This window comes from Pseudorasbora parva, chromosome 10 (genome assembly GCF_024679245.1).
Source record: "Pseudorasbora parva isolate DD20220531a chromosome 10, ASM2467924v1, whole genome shotgun sequence".
Lineage (NCBI taxonomy): Eukaryota > Metazoa > Chordata > Actinopteri > Cypriniformes > Gobionidae > Pseudorasbora > Pseudorasbora parva.
The window spans coordinates 43,966,881-43,988,014 of NC_090181.1; the positions used below are offsets into that span (position 1 = coordinate 43,966,881).

The following is a 21,134-nucleotide window of genomic DNA, read 5'->3' on the forward strand; positions in this document are numbered from 1 at the left end:
ATCCAGGCTGTGTAGAACCCTGCAAAGCTATATATAAGGAAATCAATTATTTTGACACCTTTCTCTATTAACATACCTTATCAGCTTTGATTTTGTTATATAACTGTAAACACGATCACAGAAAACTTTTTGCCTTTTTTGAATTTCAAAAAACACCATTTAGTATGTTTTTTTTAAGCAGTTTGGATTGCATTTTATTTTAAAACACATGTCATTATACACATTTGTGTCCTCATAAACCATATATAAGAATACACACATACACAGTGTGTATTTTCCCCCCACTTTTTGAAAACGGGTCTGTAGGACAACAAGGGTTAACATTAAACAAACACTCATAAAGAAAACAGAGTTAGCATCCCATCAAGTTAGGTAGTAGCTAAAGCAAGAAGCAAGCTAACGATAGATGGTCAGTGCGCTAAACATGTTTACTGACCTGTCAGGGTGCGTTTTCAGATGCCTGATAAAATTAGATGTGGTTGAGACAGAATCTTTTATCTTGAGGCCGCTTATTTTGCGTTGAGTGCTTCTTTTGTTTGGGCCATCGTGTTGGAAGTTTTTAAACCCCAAATGTATGAGGGGCAGAGCAACAGCAGGTGCAGTCGACATGATTGTTCGTTGTCCTCTCGTGTGGCCACGCGCAGCAGATACGTAGTATGTCACGTGTTACGTACAGGTTATAGGTACCAGAGGGAGGGGAATAACAGCAAGCTTATCAATGATATAGCGACATCACATCAGTGGGACATCTGATGTCTCATATGGACTACTTTGATGATGTTTTTATTAGCTTTCTGGACATGGACAGTAAAGTGTGCATAGACTGCATTATGCTCTGGGACTAAAATATACCTGTGCATTAAATGATTTTATTCCAGCCATCAGAATCGACTTCAGTGCTAAGAGGAATTTTGTTTTATTGTTGTCATGATACTTGAGTTTCTAACGTCGATACGATACCTGGAAAATTATCGATATTTGATACCACGGCGGAAAAAAAACGCTGCATATACTGTCATGTATATGCATTTATGTATGTATGTATGTATGTATGTATGTATGTATGTATGTATGTATATGTATAATCGTTGCCCAATTACATACATACATACATCAAACCCATGAATGGCTGATGCAAGTCCACCGGTCTGCTGTTAGCGGCATCACTCTCAAGGTTAAAAAGGTTAAAAATGCAGTTAAAATGGTTCCTTTATCAGCTTTGATGGTGTATCAGTCGTCACCGGAGACTCTGTTCTCTAATACTCATGTGGAGCGTGATGATTCATTGTGCGGTTATGATGAAATCCATCAGATGCTTTGAACGTCTGAAACTTGAAGGTATGTGACTGATGTGTTTGTTTTTCAGAGAGCAGCGTTTGCTCATTTCCCTGAGCTCAATGACTTTGCTCTCTCTAATGTGGCCGCTGTGGACACGCGCGAGTCCCTCACCAGACACTTCGGCCATCTCAGGTAAGAGACACGAGGAGCCTGAGCACGTTTGACTGAGCTCTTACATGTGATGACATCGTTATAGAGAGAGTGCGATACGGTCCATTACATTAATGGCTTTTGTGGCTTGATGGTAAAATCTCAGGGATGCTGTCATCATGGAAAACATGGAAATGTATGGGAGTTTTAGAACGCTATCTGCAGATTATACAAAATATACAAAAGATTGTTAAAAAACAATGATGTTAATTAAAACATTATTCAGTAAATATGTAATATAGAGTAAATGATATATTATGTAACACATTCTAGTCCATTCAATTTAGTACATTTTGTCCTCCAGACAATGAAAGTAAATATATGTAGTGAATGTATCTGTGTAAGATCGTGATCTCGATTCATACACACAATACTATTCCTAAATTATAGTGATTAGATTCTGTTTGCTAAAATGAACAAGTGCGAACATTCAGATCTGTTTTAGCCTTGTCTCTGATCCAGAGAGAGCAGTTGTCATGTATCGATATTAAATGCCTTCTCAAACAACCACACAGTATCATTATTTCTGTATTACAATCATTCAAATGATCACAGAAGTACTGGGATAAAGTTTATAGTTCGTATATAAACACTGATGTCTACGTTAACGATCAAATTAGAGTGAATCACCTTTTGAAAGTAACTTGATGCTTCAAATGAGGATTGTATCAATTACATCGTTATACATCTAGGTGGCGACAATGTGACTTAAATAAGGAATAATTGACGACAGGCTGTTGAGGCTACGTCTACATCAGTGATCGGCAACTGGCGGCCCGTGGGCCAATAGTAGCCCGCCAGCGATAATATCGGGCCCGGGCCCGCATCTAAACGAATCCGGCAGATTGTTTTGATAGCAACTGATTCTGAAACATATCTGTCAGTGTAACGGAGGTGAGCTAATGAGAACTGTGCACGTAAACTCCCGTAATTTCAAGAGACGCTCATCTAGTGGCCAGCTAAAAAATATGCAACATTAAGCCTCATCGTTAGAGCGTCAGACTCTCGCGCGGAAAAACCCGAGTTCAAACCCCGCTCAGAACGAGCAGTGCGAATCTAAGTAATATCTGCAAAAAATATGACAACATTTTAGCAGCAATGTTTTATTTTTGGATAAATTTGAGACTTTTCAATTTGAAATGTTCTGAAAGACATTCAAGAGTCTGTGGAATAGATCACTAGACACATGAAATGTGTGGTATGATAAAGCAAACAGTGAACCATTGAAACGTTTGCCTATATCGCGGGGCGTCAGTATAGTACACGTCAACAATAACAGATCCAGCTTCCTTTTTTATCAAAAAATATTGACAAGACAACCAGCAAAAAAGGTGCCATGCGTCTCGTGGCGCCGTCTGATATCATATTCTTTACAAACAGTGACACCTTCACTCGTGTTTTGCCACCGGTCAGCAAATGCGAGTACATTTTCTGTCATCCTTGCAGGACTGTGATATGAAATGTGCAAAGTAATGTATTTTAGCAACTGTGTGAAAGTGAATAACACAAAACTGGCACAATAGCGGTATAAAGATACATATCTATTGGTACAATATGCGTCACATGACTACACATGTCCTCGTTTTCAAAATCCCTCTGTCTTCACAGTCCACACTACGACACGAAGACGATGTTTTTTAAAATTATTCCTTTGGAGAGCGTTTTCAAAAAGCTGTGAAGATGCTGTACTCTTCCAGAAAATGTGTAACAGCGCCCCCTACGACATAACAGTGAAAACACAGAAAGCTGGAAAAACTCGCCAGTGGCAGGGAAAGAGTTAAATACCTCCTGCATGTTCTCTGAATACCCCATTTTATCTCTCTTTTCTTATTTGCATCCCTCCAAATATTTTATAAAACAGGCTACTGAGAACATTATAATGACATTAGTGGTGCTCGGATGATGTCATGATATCTCATTTAATCAGATGTGCAAATAGGGTGTGACAGTTTGCTAATTTTATAGATTAAAAAAATCCTGCGAACTCAAATGCTTTGGTTTTGCAAATGACTTTTAAAGGGGACATATCATTTAAAAATCTGACTTTTTCCATGTTTAAGTTCTATAATCGGGTCCCTGGTGCATCTACCAACCCAGAAAACATGAAACAGGAGAACCCAGTAACTTTTTGGTAAGCCTTTCTCTGCAAGCATGTGAAAAAAACGAGCCACTCCGATTCCTCTCCCCTTCTGACGTAGAAAGTGGATCTTATTATAATATCACCGCCCCTTAATCTGCAGGTTCCACCCACGGCGAATGGTAACCAAGCGGATGTCTTGTAAGTATTTAGCAGAGAATCCGATCGAGGCAGGAACTGAGTGGAGCGGGGGTGAGGAATCAATTCACTGATTCACAACCGTTTGAATCTTTATTTGAGGATTGAAAACAAACGCGGAAGAGAAGACAATGCTGAATAAAGTCGTAGTTTTTGTGATTTTTGGACCGAAATGTATTTTGGATGCTTCAAGAGACTCTAATTAACCCACTGATGTCTCATATGGACTACTGTGATGATGTTTTTATTCCCTTTCTGGACATGGACAGTATAGTGTGCATACACTTGCATACGCTCTCGGACTAAATATAAAATATCTTAAACTGTGTGTGAAGATGAACGGAGGTCTTACGGGTGTGGAACGACATTAGGGGGAGGACTTAATGACATCAATTTCATTTTTGGGTGAACTTACCCTTTAAAGGCAACCTTCTTTAGCTTGATTCTGAAACGGTAGTCCGCTTCTGTTGATTTGTGACTCATTTTTCCCTGTTCATTTCTCTGCCTCTAGTCCCAATACCCTCCACCGGGTGTCGGCATACCTGTGCCTCCTGCCGGAGCTTCCTGATGGAGAAGAAACATCCTACGAGAAGGAATTCCTTCTGGAACTGCTGGTAGGCACATCTGAAAATATGGCAGAAATGCTGTTTTCACAGTGTGTTTAAATTATTCTATCTACTTCGTTTTGGCCACTTTCTAAGGCAGCACCAGAATACATTGCAACAAGCTCAGTGAAAAATTGGGAGAAGTGTGGATAATAAACTTTCAGTCATAAAAAGTAGGTCCATCTAATAGAACACAAACATACTGGCATATTTTTGTTGAATTTGATTGAGAATGTCAGTGCTGTTTGATCTGACTTTAAACTAGTTAAAATCACAGAGAGTTTAAATCTGCGCCGAACTCGAATGCTTCTCATTGCTCTCTCAGAGCCGTTTAGTGGTTGCGTGAATGAGACCGGTAGTGTCCGTGACGTCACCCATAGGATTCCGATAAGCCGTTCTGAAGCGGAAAGTAGGGGCGAGCTGGGCGTCGCCATCTTGCGAGCGAGTCATCGCATGTCACTCCCGGAGAACAGAAAATGGGCAAAAAGGCGGGATGTGGGCGGAGCTTAGGTGACGCAATGACTAGACGGCGGATAAATGGCTATCCACCTGTCACTCAAAGTAACCACGCCCTTAATTATGCAGAACTTTAAGGCTTTATATAACGTAAACGAATGAGTTATTAAAAAAAATCACCCACTCTCAGTTGTCATGAAGGTCAAAATTAGCCGTATAGGCAAAAAACACAATTTGTACCTGGCTGTAAACATGTTTTTTTCTGCTGTAAAGTTGAGAATTTTAATATGAAATTCTCAATGAAATTCTGCTCCTTCTGGACCCTAGTGGCCAGTTGAGGAATTGCAGTTTACATTACTTCCGTATTGGCTTCAAGAGAGATCGCGGGAGGTTGACATTGGTTTAATATGGTATAATTCACTAAAAAATAATAATTCTGTCATGTACTCACCATTTCAAACCTATTGGATTTCCATTTAACTTTAAAACACAAGGGTATATGTATAAAGAAACCAGAGAAAGATTTATGTCCCTCCATTTCAAGTCCATTCCTCTCAAACTTAAAGGGATACTTCACTGCCTTTTCATATTAAACTATGTTATTCCCTTAATTAAGACGAGTTGACACATACCTCTCTCGTCTCAGTGCGTGCACTTAATCTCTCTGACGCGCGGTGACGATCTGATAGCATTTAGCTTAGCCCACTAAGCCCAGTTCATTCACTATGGTACCAAACAGAGATCAAGTTAGAAGTACCAAACACCTCCACGTTTCCTCTATTTAAATACAGTTACACGAGTAGTTGAACGATCAAGTATGGTGACAAAATAAAACGTGGTACTTCTCTAATCGGATTGATTAGATCCCTATTGGATTAGATCCAATCCCTATTGACAGAAATGAGAGAGTGAGGGGGAGATGTGAGGAAAGATGTTTCGGCCGGGACTTTTTAGTGCACCGAGCCAAAGTACTCTCAGAAGTGCTAATCCGCCATACATTATAGTTCTCCTTTTTAATCCGATTAGAGAAGTACCACGTTTTATTTTGTCACCATACTTGATCGTTCATCTATTCGTGTAACTGTATTTAAATAGGGAAAACATGGAGGTGTTTGGTGGCTTCTAACTTGATCTCTGTTTGGTACCATAGTGAATGAACTGGGCTTAGTGGGCTAAGCTAAATGCTATCAGATCACCGCACGTCAGAGAGATTAAGTGCACGCACTGAGACGAGAGAGGTGTGTGTCAACTCGTTTTAGTTAAGCGAATAACATAGTTTAATATGAAAAAGCGCTGAAGTATCCCTTTAAAAGATTCAAAAAATGTCATGAGGGCATCCTAATGATAATCAATTGAGTGATCTTCTAATCCAAATCTAAGTATTCTGAAGAGACATGATGGCTTATGATGAACAGTTTTACAACGACACGCATGCTAAACACAACATGGACGTTCAAATGCTTGCATGACATGCGAAATCAACATTAGAGTGAGCAAATCCAGAATTTTTGATGAGTTACATTTACAGTTTAGGAATAGTCACGTTGACACTTTCATGCGGTGAGAACTGACGGGTTACATTGATCATCTGAAGCGCGCACGCTGGAACGGCACTCCTCAAAATCAAAGCGCAAACATCATTTAAATCACCACATCACATTTGATTTTAGTAGTATGATTATTCAAAGGGTTTTAGATGGTTTATTCTTATATTTTTAGTGAATTAATTTAAAAATGTAAGTTTACAGTTTCAGTGACACTACTACATTTAAACGACTATATATAATGTTGAATATAATGTATAGTAATGCAGTGGGGGAATATTTGTGTATCCTGATAATAACATCTTAACAATAATGCTATTTAAATTATAATAAAAAAGTAATAATAAAAAAAAATCTTATTTTCCCTTAAAATATCACGATAAAGAGCCTATCATGAGTTTAGTATTATGATAGTATTGAGTCGTGACACGAGTGTATCGTTACACCCCTACTATATGTACACTTTCACCAAATATGTGAGTGTATTTTTGAGATTTCACATGAAGAACACTCTTTGCTCATTAGGTTTGATGGATCATGCTCCGTGTGTAGTTTGTATCGGTTCAGCTCACTGTAGTTTAGATCAGAGCCGCGGGACAAACATATTTAAAGGGTTTTGGACTAAATGACTGGAGCTGCGGATTAGATTCTGTTTGCTTTATTCTCCGTTTGTAAGTTCTATTAGTGTTTGACTGCTTTGGTTTTCAATCTTATAGTGTATTTTTTAGCCTCTATTGGATATGTTTAAGATGTTTCAGACCCAATGGTGGTCCTGCTTTGGCATGTTTTAATTACTCGCTCCAAATCTCATCAAGAACTTGAGCGTTTCCTCTTTAATGCTGTCGCTGCGTTGATGGAGTCAGGCCGGTCATTTGAGTGTTCAGCGTTTCCTGGAGCAGCTGAAATCTGGTTAAATGCATGTGCTGTGGCCAACAATAGAGTCAGAGCAGGTCACAAACCAGATAAAACACTTAATTAAGCGTGAACAGGATAAGCTGCCCGAACGCTCCTGATTAATTCATTTGATTTTCTCAAAGCGGTGTCCCATGTGAGCCGGCCGACTCATTTTCTCATTGAAATTGTTTAATGTTTTCTCAGCAGAGTTGTCTCGCAGCGTTTGCTCATTTGAATTGTGAACATAATGGAATGGATTTATAGTAATCAGGAAGTACAGGAAAAGTTGGACTTTTTAAAAGTGTAGTGCGTATAACAGTTTCTTTTAACAGAGGCTTTGAGGCTGGGATTCGCACTGCACAATTTACGATAAATGACACAAACGCACAAGAACAGCATTTTGATTGGCAAGATGGAAAGCATGCTTACATTTGCACACCAAAAAGCTTGTTCTGATCTGTGCTGTTTGGCTCTTTGAAATGTTCATGGGATGCGATTGGCCCCCTTGCGCTGTGATGTATGTATAGCCTACATTTGGCCATCTGCTGTGTTTGAAGGATAAACCCTAAAAGCACAGCGTGATTTGTCCAGTGGGCAGATGATATGGCGGTTCCTGGAGGAGCTGGCCGAGAGGAAACGAGCCTCATGAAACCATTCTCACTTCTGTTCAGGTGTCCCAGCACGAGAGACGAATCTCCCAGATAGAACAGCTCAACCAGATGCCTCTGTACCCCACCGAGAAGATCATCTGGGATGAGAACATCGTTCCCACAGAGTACTATTCAGGAGAAGGTGGGCACTAATTATGCCTTATATCTATGCATTTATGTAATTAAAGGAACTGTATGTAAGAAATATATTTGAATGAATCCTAAAATGGCCCTGATATGTCACTAGACATTAAGAAATCATGTTAATTTCAAACACTTATATCACTGACCACAGTAGTCCGGCCAGGATATTGTCATTTAAAAGTTGTTGTTGCAGCCCTCAACTGATGTTGATGTTAACATGTTGTGTTTTGGCCTGAAGCGCCGCCCTCCACCTATCGACCAATCATGAAGTCAGTAGTGTTTTGGCATCCGGGTTGCCAGATCTGCTCTAGTTACCACAGCTGCAGATCTACAAACGTTCCTGATGATCCTGCAGCCAATCTGGCAACCTTGATTTAGGGGGAGAGGGGATAGTGATTGCATTACCAGTTTTGGCCACAATCTTACGTACACTTCCTTTAAAGGAACAGTTCAACAAAATAATCACTGTAAAATCATAACATAACAGATGTCCGATATGACAATAAATAATCTTTTTTTGTGAATGGGAGTAACAAGTACATATAAATCATAATTGACTGATAATCTTCCCCTCCACCAAAGCACTGAGACCTCCAAACTCCATTGGTGCATCATTTTGCCAGTTTGTGCAAAAAATCCTCCTGTTGAGTGATTACATAATGACAGAATTTGAATGTTTAAGAATTGTTTAATGTAACTTTTCCTGTAGTGATATTTGATTCTAACTTTTAATAGTGATGCAACCAAAATGTTTTGGTTTGAAACCATTTTGAAGGGCCGAAATATTTCACTAACTGTTTAAATGTTTTTATATTTCAATGAAGAATTGGAGTAGAAATATTGTTATATAATTAAAAGATTTAAATAAAAAAAATGTATATGCAGAATATTTATATGCATGTTTTTTAGTTGTGGATTGTTTTATTAAATTATTTTATATTAATTGATTTATTACATTATTTGTATTTGCATTTTCGGTTAAATTAAAACTTTCATTTTGGTTCATCACTGTTTTTTAAGCTCTAAGTGTGTAAAAAATCCGTCAAGCATCTAACTCTTTCTGTTGTTTGTGAATCTGAAGGTTGTCTGGCTCTGCCGAAGCTGAACCTGCAGTTTCTGACCCTGCATGACTACCTTTTGAGAAACTTCAACCTCTTCCGGCTGGAGTCCACCTATGAAATCCGGCAGGATATCGAGGACGTTGTGTCACGGATGAAGCCATGGTTGGTTCTCAGTGTGATAAAAAAAAAAATGTATGGAGCTAGAAATATGACAATGATCTAAATTTGATTTGTATAAATCTGAATTATTGACATAAGTGATTAATAAGTGTAATAAAAAAAATTAAGTATTATGTTGCATTTCACATAGTTCTGAATTTGAATTTTTAAATGTTGAATATAGAACATTTGAAAATGAACACATCTGAAATGTTTTTATGTCGAAATTGTATAGACATGTATTTTCAAACAGCAGATATTTTTTTCACTTTTCAGTTTTTTTGCTGCTCTGAGTAATATACAAACCTCTGTATTTAGGGCACTTTTTGCGTTTCTTTGCCTCTTCATGACAGATCACTTCCTGTACTCCTCAGTTGTAAGTCGCTTTGGATAAAAGCCTCGGCTAATTTCATCAATGAAATGTAAATGTAATATTTTGTTCTGAATTAATAGACTGGAAAAATTCTGTTTGTGAAAATACAGATTCAAGATTTCAGATGAAGAAGTAATTCAGATCATCAAATTCAATGTTCTAAAACTCAAACCGCAGAAATTCAGATCTTACAGAAAGTAGGCCAGAGGTCATCCTCAGGGAAGAGTAAAGGATGTCAGAAAAGTCAAACGGAGCACCATCCGATCATTTCATTTCCTATTTGTAATGGATTAAAGAGAAAAGATCAAACAGCCCTTTTATACTTTTTTTGTTTAGTTTAGATTAATGCATGGAAAAAATAGATTTCAGCTAGAAATCTTGAATCTGTATTATCAAAAACTGAAATTTTCCAGTCTATTCATTCAGAAAAAATATCTGCTGTTTGAAAATACATGTCTATACAATTTCAACATAAAAACATTTCAGATGTGTTCAATTTCAAATCTTCTATATTCAACACTTATGTAAACATAATACATATTGAAAATGCAACATAATATTCAATTTTGTTAGATTAAAGTTAATTTTGTCATATTTCTAGCTCCATAAATTTTTAGTATCTTAACAAAAACTGAATGCTGACTTGTGAAGGCACTTTCCCACGGTTTGCGTCAGGTCTTCACGAAAAGGTGATTTTATTTTTTTAGGAGGCGTTCTGGTAGCAAGAATGTAGAAAGTGTGTACTGCAAATGGACAAATAGTGAAAGCAGATAAAAAAACATGGGGAAAATGTCATTGCAGTTGCTTTGCTAAATTGCATGGCAAAAAGAAAAATGCTCTTGTCAGACATTTCTTTTTCAGACCCCTCTTAATGTCAATACTTAATGTAGATACACACAGGATCAGTTTCTGTGAATGACAAATACACTTGACATGAGGTTTAAACGTCTCATGTGATGCTATTTTATAGGGTTGTTATTTTGTTTATTAGTTATACTCGAATAGGTTAACATGTTTGTTTAAAAACACATTATTTTAACACACTGTACATTTTTGCAGTACCCATTCTGTCTGAAACACTCTTCCTGCGTCCGAAAAACGCATCACATGACCCCTTTAATGCTGTAGCTTGACTCATGATTTTATAGCATAGCAGGGCTGTGAAGATGGTAGCAAATACATCATCTAAAAATAAAATTAAGTCATCATCACAGGGGGCTGTCAGTGTTTCCCTGCATGCAGCTGTGCTATCGTGATTTCTGATTCATGATCAAATGACAGGTATGAGCTTTTTTTTTCTTCTTTTTTTTTTTAAATGAGTTGCTCAAAAAGATTCAGGCTTGAACTTGTTCATGAGCAATTTGAATCTGCCCTAGGGAATCATTCAGATCGGTTACTGACCGATATTTTATTTTAAGAGCCAGTGTCTCCATCATTTAGGGCTCAATCTGTTGGGGAATGAACGTTGAAAGTCCTGAAAGTTATTTTCATCCAGAGTTAAGTCTTCATTTACCTGCTGTGGAGAACACAGAGGAAGATGTTTAGCACAAGTTTTTTTATATCCAATGAAATGACCATCACTGTCAAACTCCAGAAATCATAAAAAAGCACCATAAAAGAAGTCCATATGATTAGTGTGCCGTGTCTGCTGGAAATCTGAAGCCGTATGATAGCTTTGACAAGTTATTTACTGATAAAAATCTTCATCGCTGCAAATCTTGAAGCTCATGCATTTATTCAAATGTTGGGTCGTGCCAGGTTTACTGAGCTACTGCAGAGATTTGCACTGAATAACCTACATCTTCTCACTTCAGAAGACTTGAGATGGTTGATTTAATAATTTTTGGAGCTTTACAACTATTGAACAGAGTGAACGTCCTCATTTGGGATATTGTGTGTTTGTTACGCAGGCAGTCGGAGTATGGAGGAGTGGTGTTTGGAGGATGGGCTAGGATGGCGCAGACCATACTGTCTTTTTCTATTGTGGAGGTGGCCAAGCCAAACATCGGAGAGAACTGGCCTGCCCGTGTCCGAGCTGACGTCACCCTTAACCTCAACATCAGAGATCACATCAAAAACGAATGGGAGGGTAAACAGCTCTTTCTCTGTCCCTGCAACACATTTAAAAAACAGCTCCTAGCAATGCCTGAGCCAGGGTTATTGTTGTTAACTAAAGCTATACACCCACACACGCACGCACACACGCGCCCAGATCAAGAAAGGAATATTATTTCACTATTTGACAGGCGTACGTTTTGGTAGCCCGTCTGGAAATCAAACAGCTCCGGGACTACTATTACAAATAAAAAAGACATTTTACTCACATAAGTGTGTTGCACCATTCCTGTCGGATACAATATAGAAGGCACAGGGTTGTGTCTGCAAATCCAGCACTTGAGACTTGTTTACAAACGATTCTGCCATGAAATGAAGCGAACACACAAACGTTTCTTCCACAATATCTTGCCATCTTCTTCCACATGTTTATTGCTGCTGGCTAGCGAGCCGATCAGCTGCATGAGTCGGTGGGCGGGGCTACTGAATTACACGTGCTGTAGAGGCGTGTTTCGTCACGCTATGATGTAAGGATTTTAAGCTCATGATTGTTTTCTGGGCCTGGTGTCTATAAAAGCTTAGAAAATCTATTTTAAACACATTAACAAAACACTTTTACCCAAAGAATTTCTCCAGCACATTCAAATCATTATGCTCACTTCATTCTTCACATCATGTTTTTTTTTTTTTTTTTCAGGGCTGCGGAAACACGACGTTTGCTTTCTGATCACGGTGCGGCCCAACCTGCCGTACGGCACACGCTTTGACCGCCGGCAGCCGTTTGTGGATCAGGCCGGTCTGGTGTATGTGAGAGGCTGTGAGGTGCAGGGCATGCTGGATGATAAGGGCCGCGTCATAGAGGAAGGTAAGATCACTGAACCATACAAGACTGCCAGTGGTCCCTGAGCAAAAGTCATATCAGGGTTTGTACAGGTGCTGGAAACCTTTGAAAAGTGCTTGCGTTTTGAACAAAGATCTTGAATTATAATAGGCTGTAATCCACCGACACCATCCAGTGTTGAAATAATTAAAAGGACCAGTGATGCCAGTAACTCATTTCTTAGTAATGTGTTACTTTAATCTGATTACTTTTTTTCCAGTAACGAGTAATCTAACGCGTTTCTATTTTCAAATGGTAATCAGATTAAAGTAGCTTATCCAAGTCACTGTGAGTTACTACTTCAGGAAATATTTTTTAATTTCAATATAAAATGTCAGGAGATACATTGTTGATGTTACTGTTAAAAATGCACTTCCAATAAAGTGATTTGGTCGTCATTTCTATGTTGAGGTGGCAGGGGTGTTGTCGGCAACTGCTGAGTGTAACTAATAAAGTAACTTGAAATCTTACTTAGTAACTTTTAAAATCAAGTAATCTGTAAAGTAACTAAGTTACTTTTTAAACGAGTAATCAGATTCTTTTTTCAAAATAACTTCCGAAGTCTCTACAGAGATGTAAACCAGCAGTTTAAACCGGACACATTCGCTTGCATTTGTCCTGTTGTTAACATACTCAAACGCATGGAGTACGTCAGAAACTGAACAATGAATACAACATAGTAGACATTGTCCAGTCCCTCCAGGATTTCGCAATATTTTTTTGTGATTTTTGCGATCAATATGATTGATTTTGTGGTGGTAATTTCCAGAAATTTGCGCAAACTTTTGCAATGTATTTTTAAAAAAATAATTAAGATAACACGGCTATTGTGTTAGATGCACAATAGTCATACACAACAATAGAACAAACAAAATGCACAAATCTTTATTTTGGTATCTTAGAAAAAAGGCTAGCCCAGTGGTATAGCTTTAATAACATAACCGCTTAGGGTGGGAAATATCTGGGAAAATAAATACAGCAATAAGCAATTGCCTAATATAAAAAGTTCTCAAATAATTAATTAATCAAGTAAACAGTAAGTAATAAAATAAAAACTAATAAAGAAATGATACGAGGACAAATAGATACAACATAAAGATACAGATACGAACAGTGTTTTATAAGTTGTTAAAAAAAGAAAGGCTGCTATGTATAACCTATAGGTTGCTTTCACTTAAAGATTTCTCCCTTCAGCCTAATACACGGACCCAATAGCCTACTGTCACACGTCCCAAACCTATTCACTCAAGACACCTCCAAGATGGACATTTAGGCATAATCATGGGTGTATTTGATTATGATTGTTCAATGGCATAAGCCTATAGAATAGATCTGTCTATACTCGCGAGTGCTGACAGTCGGCAAACGCACAGAATCCTCCGCCAGTCTGACATCAGTCCGAATTGAGTTTGTGGTATACAGCGCTTTTATTATCTCCTTTTTTTATTGTGATCTCGCATATATTACTTTCATTTGGTCATTCATCCATCTACAGTAGGCTAATCAATTCGCCCGCTCCTTGGCAATTAGGCCTAGGCAAGACGCGAGACGGCAGGCGAGAAAGAATCACTTTCGCTTTTGCAAAGACTGTGCAAGCACCACAACGTCTGTAATCCTCATAAAAACAATGTATTAAAGCATTAAATAAATTAGACATAGTTCAATTCGATATTAATAAAAAATTTTGTTATGCAGAATCGCTAAAAACTGGAGGGAGTGATTGTCAGTCATTCTAATGGTGTCTGTTTGTGCAACCTTTACATCCAATATAAGAAACTGTCAGCCATTAAGTGATAACTACATATTTATGTCTGGAGGCAGGCATATGCAAATGTATCTGTGTGACATCATAGGTCACGCAAAATCAAAACGAGCTGTTTTGGGTATTGATTAACTAAATGCTTTGATTATAATGAGGAGGACATTTTAAGCTCTAAAACATGCGGGATGTTTTAATGAAGACTTTTTTTTTAGCAAACTATCATGGCAAATTTGATTTCCCAATGAGGCCTTTAAAGTATCCTTGCTGAATAAAAGCAAAAATAATCTGACCCCAGAATTTGAATGGTACTATGTATGCAATATTTTATTAACTGTAATACACTGTTAATATGCCTAGGAGAGGGATGTGGATGATATTCTTTTTAAGACATCGTAGGAGAGCGATGGATCCTCACAGCCCATGAACACCGCGCTGACCTGATAAGACGAGCGATAAATCCATTACCTGGCCCAAATCTCTCTCACATTGACCCCAGGCCATCCTCACTGTTTGACCTTGGGAATGTGATCTAGAATCACTGGTCATTTCTGTTCCACTTATTTTTGTGTCAGTTTACTTGACAAATGAACCCCAATTTAGACGGAATAATGCTTTGCCCTGAATATTACATTTATTCATTTAGCAGAGGAATTCATTTATTCAAAGCGAAATTCGATTACCTTGTGACTCTGATTTATGGTTTTATATTCAAACAGATTACTGTAAAAAGAACAAAAAAACAGTTGTTACAAGATAGGGGTGCCGATGCAGACGAGGACGAATCAGTATCCTTTCATTAAAAGACCATAACCGATTATAATGTACTGATTATTTTCTGACGTTATTTATCGCATTCGTGCTCTCTCGCGGTAGCATACAGTGGCAGAGGGAGGCGAGTGGGAGTCATTAAAAATGCTCCAACTACTTTAAAAGCCGACACCTGGGCACATTCTGGGCTTCATAAACAAGGCTAAGGTAGGCTAAGCATGACCTGGAGACCACACATGCTGTGAATCTCTTTATGAGTCTGATTTATCAAAACGATTTCATTTACACTTGGGCACCTAAATGTAGCCTGTCTCCGAGAAAAATATATAAATCTGATCTTCAATTCCGGGACTATAGGCAGATTTAATGGAATTCACATCACTGAAAACAGCAGATATGAGCTGCGTTTTATTGATCATCATCTTATTTCACTATCAAAGACCGCAATAGGAGAGAGCGCAGCAACAGCATTGGTTTCATACGTTCATGAAAAACCTGGAATTTTAAAATAGCAATTTCCAGGCCTGGAAAAGTTTTGGAAAAATAAATAAACCAGAAAGTTTTGGACAAGTCATGAAATTTAGTTTCTAAATATTTATGTAATTAGAATATATGTGTAAGTTATAATATTGGTTAAACAAACTTTTTCAACTTCATAAGCACACTCCTGTCCACCTGACTGCGGCTTTCCATCAGATTTCCTTGTGCAGCGTTGAGCATTATAACCAATCGCACGCGTTTCTGACTGAAACTTGCGAATTCTCCCGTCATCATAAACAACAAAGTGCAGACTGAATGCAAGAGATTCATGTCACAGTGTCATCATTGCCGTGATTTTAACGGGTGTGTTTGTGAGCGCACTTAAACTCACGCTTTGACCCACGTTATGGACAGCCTCACAATCGGTCACGCTCTCTGCTGCTCCCTTTCTGTATTGCTTATTCCAGTTATTATAATTTGTTCATCATGCTGGTAAGATCATATGAAGTCTTAATTTTCTAATGCATGAAAACAAAAGCATTCAAATAATTCATAAATGGTCATAAGATTGTTTTATCTGTGTAGTCAGAATATGACGTGCAGTTTCCCCAAACAAAACATTTTATGTGCATTTTAATCAATGTCATTAATAATCATTATTACAATATCAAGAGCATTAGCTGACAATAATGACTCTATAAAGAGTTTGTGTTCATTTTATAATTTAAGTAACATTGAACTTTTAAGGTAGAAGTGGCCATCACTGGGGTGGTAAAGTTACCCTTAAAGGTACGGTTTTCTACTTTAAAGGGTCATGAAACCCCAAAACCCTTTTTTTGAGATGTAAACAGATATGTATAGGCTGCACATCATTGAAAACACTAAGGGTACTCATTAATGGTATTCATATGTGAAAATAGTTATTTTTGCATTTTTCAGAGCGATTTCTGTCTTCCGGTTTGAAAAGCTTAGTCGGAGCAACGTCACAAATGCTGACGTCGGCACGGCCTTTTCGGCCCAAGTATGGGCTGCTGGGCACATGCTGACGTCGACCGCTCCGAGCGATTCTCGATATATATTCATGACATGAAGCTCATTCAGTCCAATCCCTGCGCTGTAGTATGCATACAAGATAATTTAGTTAATATGCATGAGACAGTCACTTCTGTCAGGCTCGTCTTACATCATTATTGTAGAGATATGGTGGGGAAGTTTTGGAAGCAGCGTGCGGAAAAGTCACGGAGGAAAGCTAGGCGTTGTGCTGATACGAAGTAACGTAAAGGCACCGAGCGAGCTGTAACCGGCGCTGTCTGTGGAAGCCTTTGCTACAAAGGCTCGGTAAAGTAAAATTCACCTGAGGAATCGCACGCCGAACCTCCAAGCGTTGACTATCTATGTCAGGAGTGCAAAATAACCAATCTGTAATCTGTAGGCTAATGAACAAAAGCCACGTCCTCTCCGTTTTATTTGTCGTCACAGCCATGCACTAAACCGCATGTGTTCGGGCTCTTAGTGAAACAGTATGATGCATATTTGGACAGATATAGATTTAGCTGCCGAGTGATAGACAGCGCGGATCGTCACGGCAACCCAGCGCGAGTCGCTCTGTGCTTCAGATACGCGGTCGAGATAGCCTCAAACCCCTTCGCTTTTACCCCGATCTAGAATTACACATCTCTGTCACATCGCATGTTGGGTGGTTCACGTTCTCTTATCACGTCGGCGCGTTGTTCATCTTGCCAAACAGCATGCATATTTGGACAAATATAGTTTTATCACGTTTGCAAAATATTTCGTCATGCAGAATAACATTTATTTTCATTTCTCACTGAATTAGGCTGGTTTGAACTTTGAAGAGCTGAATGATTTGCGATCTCTGCTGCACGCCACTCATAGCTCTCTCATTCGCTGTACTCATTCCTCATTTAATCTCACTGTGGTAAACAATGCCAACGGGAACCAAGAACATGTCTCAGAACCGCTGTAACTGCTGCTGTTGGTATCGCTAATCTAAATGCACCTACTGACACTCCCCTATTTATGCAAACATTCCCTCTTTCCACACAATACCATCCCACCTTTTCACAGTCGACCACTCCCCTTTTAACAAGCTTTTTCAAATCGAAGGTGTGAAAAAACACCGCTGCAGCTGGGGGGTTTCATGACCCTTTAAGTCAGGGGTAGGCAAGTTCAGTCCTAGAGAGCTGATGTCCTGCAGAGTTTAGCTCAGTTATACGTTTCCCAAGGAACAAATTTGTGCCTCTGCTGTACCTTTTTTTCTGAGAGTGTACACAGAAGTTTCACGGAAGCTAAGGTCATGAATATTTGCCGAAAAGTAATGGAAAAGGCACCAGAATGTATTTGTAGAAATGTGTATATAATTGTTTTATGTCAAGCACCTATGACTTTACTTTCAGTTTAATTTGCAGTAGTTTGTGCGTTGGCTGGATAAGGAGATACTCGGTGGTGATGCGTGCCGCTGTAATAATTAATAATTCGTTACATTTATATAGCGCTTTTCTAGACACCCAAAGCGCTTTACATAGAAGGGGGGAATCTCCTCAACCACCACCAATGTGCAGCATCCATCTGGATGATGCGACGGCAGCAATTTTGCGCCAGAACGCTCACCACACACCTGCTGATTGGTGGAGAGGAGATCGAGTGATGAAGCCAATCAGGAGAGGGGGATTAGCTGCTATAGCGCTGTCATATCTGCTTATAACATCATATAGCCTCACACGTTTATTTTTATGTGTGGTTTCACCAACCAGACACATTTAGACTTTAGTTTTGACTGTAATGAGGCCCAGACCTAGCCTGACAAGCCAGACCCACATCAAGATGTTTGGTCTGGAAACTCACCATTGACAGCTCAATCCGAGGGGCGGATAAACGGTTGTCTTTCAAACTCCCTCTGCACGCGATAGGATAGCGCTACAACCAACCAGAGCAACGGAGGTGAAACAGAGCTAGTTGACGGATTAAACTTTCGCCGTATCCGGTCGGCAAAACTCTGAACACATCTTCCTTTTTAAGAATGACTTCAGTGCCGTTCTTTGTTCTTTTCTCAGAGAAAAGCTTAACTCCAAGTCTTCCAGAGTCACGGTCAAAGCTGATTCGAAAGACCGCCGTTCGCCAGTTTCTGTGTTTACTAGAAGCACGCAAACGCAACTCGGCCGTCATTTATTGTTAAGCCCCACTCACCGACTCTCTAGTCTACACGATGTGATTGGCCCGACCAGAGTTAGGCTTTTACAGCTCAGAAGTGTATTAAGAGTTGCTACTCCCGGCAGATTAGATTTGCTGCGGCTAGGGTGCGTCTAGATTTCTAGGCTAGCCCAGACCACCTCTTAATGTGACTTTTAGTGTTTACTTTTTTGTATTTATTTTAAATGCTCCTGTTGTCTTCTGTGCCCAGACTTGAGTTTTGTTCAATACATTCAAGAAGCTTGTTTTCTTTGAGCAGGTAAAATTAAAGTTTCAGTTCATATATCTGGCTGCTTGTATTTATTGACAAAATTATATACATGAGGATGCAGTGAATCGTCAATGCATCGTGATCTCGAATTGAACCGGATCGATGGCATGATAATCATAATCGAACTGAACTGAACCGAACCGTGTGACCAGTGTAGGTTCTCAACCTTATTACAAGATTGAATGTGCTGTTCACTTGATATTCAGGCAGTATGTTTTTATTTACAAAGGTGCAATAATTTGAATTTTTGTGTTTGCTGCTTGCACCAAGGTCCTGATCCGAAGCCCAAACTAAGAGGTGACACCAGGACGTTCCGGGTATGGCTCGACCCAAACCAGTACCAGCAGGACATGACCAACAGCATCCAGAACGGTGCAGAAGACCCCTATGAGTCCTTCAATATTATCATGAGACGCAAACCCAAAGAGAACAACTTCAAGGTCAGACCATTCCTCCGATATGTTCCTGCCACTAGTCTACCCTTCTCACGTTGACCTCTATCATGAGTAATGATATGTGTTGCTATCATTAACTAAAATGATTTGGGATTTGGAACGATACAATAAGTAAAATAAACGTTAACTGAAATTATTCTTAGTGTTAATTTATTTGATCTTATTTAACATTTATTTATTTAATCAACTAACAATCAATTCGAAACACAAATGAAGATTTTTTAAATGAAATCTGATTTCTGTCTGTCCATTGAAAGTCTGTTCACCTAAAACGATGATGCTTTAAAACTTACAAAAAGGTTAACAAAAGTACTTTAATCAACATTAAAATAGAAAATATAAGACATGAACTTTGCAATCAGACTAGGTATTCCCATTTAAACAACATCTAAAATGGTGTTTCAATCATCAAATCATCAACTCAAACAATCCTTTGTTTCCTGTTTTTCCTGCAGGCTGTGCTTGAGACCATCCGTAACCTCATGAACACCGAGTGTGTGGTTCCCGACTGGCTTCACGACATCATCCTGGGTTACGGAGACCCCGGTAGTGCCCATTACTCCAAGATGCCGAATCAGATTTCCTCTCTGGACTTCAACGACACCTTCCTGTCCATCGAGCACTTGAAGTCTTGTTTCCCCAATCACACGGTGAAGGTGATGGAGGAAGATCCCGCTCGCCAGGTCCCGCCTTTTAGGTCAGAAATTGGCATTGTTGGATATTGCTCTGTTTCAAACTTTAGTGATTTTATGTATTTTTCATAGTGACTGCAAACTTTTAAAATCTAAAATGTAGCCATTCAGCAGATACATTATAGTAACAGTAGACATTTATAATGTTTCAAAAGATTATATTTCAAATAAAGGCTGTTCTTTAGATCTTTCTATTCATCAAGGGATCCAGAAAACATTTGTATATCAGTTTCCACAAAAATATGAAGCCCTTTTCAACATTAAAAATAAGTCAATTGTAATAAGATTACACAGTATTACTTTTGAACGGTAGTGTATGTGGACAATGGTGTGTGAAAGGTTTACTGAAATTGTGACTCCTCTCTACCAGAATTCGATTCCCTGAGCAGAATGTGAAGGCTAAGAAGCGTAAAGCAAATGAGGAAGAGACACGGGATGAGGAAGACCAGACGCTGGTGGTGGAGCCTCATGTGATTCCCAACAGGGGGCCGTATCCCTACAACCAGCCCAAGCGGTATGTGGAGGTCATGCTCAATCACAGGCTCAGACTATCATGACAAAATCTCTCTGGATCTTTCTTCAACATCTGAGTGGTGTAATAACTGCCTAGAGTCCGAGTGTATATCTGTATAAACATAATGCTTGTCATGGTAAGATTGACATTTTTGTCCACTTCGGCAGAAACACCATCCAGTTTACACCCACCCAGATTGAAGCCATTCGTGCAGGGATGCAGCCAGGCCTTACTATGGTAAGAAATCACTCACTACATTTTTTTATACATATTTCTTTGCCTCCTTATGAATTACACTACCGGTCAAATCACGTTTCTGGAATTTCTAACTTTGATGCTATACCTTGAAAAATATCAATATTCGAAAAAAAATTCGATAGCATGGGGAACTGCAATTA

At 38.9% G+C, this 21,134-nt stretch overlaps 1 protein-coding gene across 1 annotated transcript in view; it reads left to right on the forward strand.

Annotated features, from left to right (window-relative positions):
* The window catches only part of aqr (aquarius intron-binding spliceosomal factor), a 79,483-nt gene that overhangs the window by 17,507 nt on the left and 40,842 nt on the right, over window positions 1–21,134 (forward strand). The window contains exons 13-22 of the mRNA XM_067456225.1: window positions 1,367–1,470; window positions 4,275–4,377; window positions 7,934–8,054; window positions 9,138–9,279; window positions 11,560–11,738; window positions 12,402–12,569; window positions 19,346–19,515; window positions 19,986–20,227; window positions 20,593–20,736; window positions 20,904–20,973. Of these exons, the coding sequence (XP_067312326.1) occupies window positions 1,367–1,470; window positions 4,275–4,377; window positions 7,934–8,054; window positions 9,138–9,279; window positions 11,560–11,738; window positions 12,402–12,569; window positions 19,346–19,515; window positions 19,986–20,227; window positions 20,593–20,736; window positions 20,904–20,973 (1,443 nt within the window). The remainder of the gene's footprint in view (window positions 1–1,366; window positions 1,471–4,274; window positions 4,378–7,933; window positions 8,055–9,137; window positions 9,280–11,559; window positions 11,739–12,401; window positions 12,570–19,345; window positions 19,516–19,985; window positions 20,228–20,592; window positions 20,737–20,903; window positions 20,974–21,134) is intronic.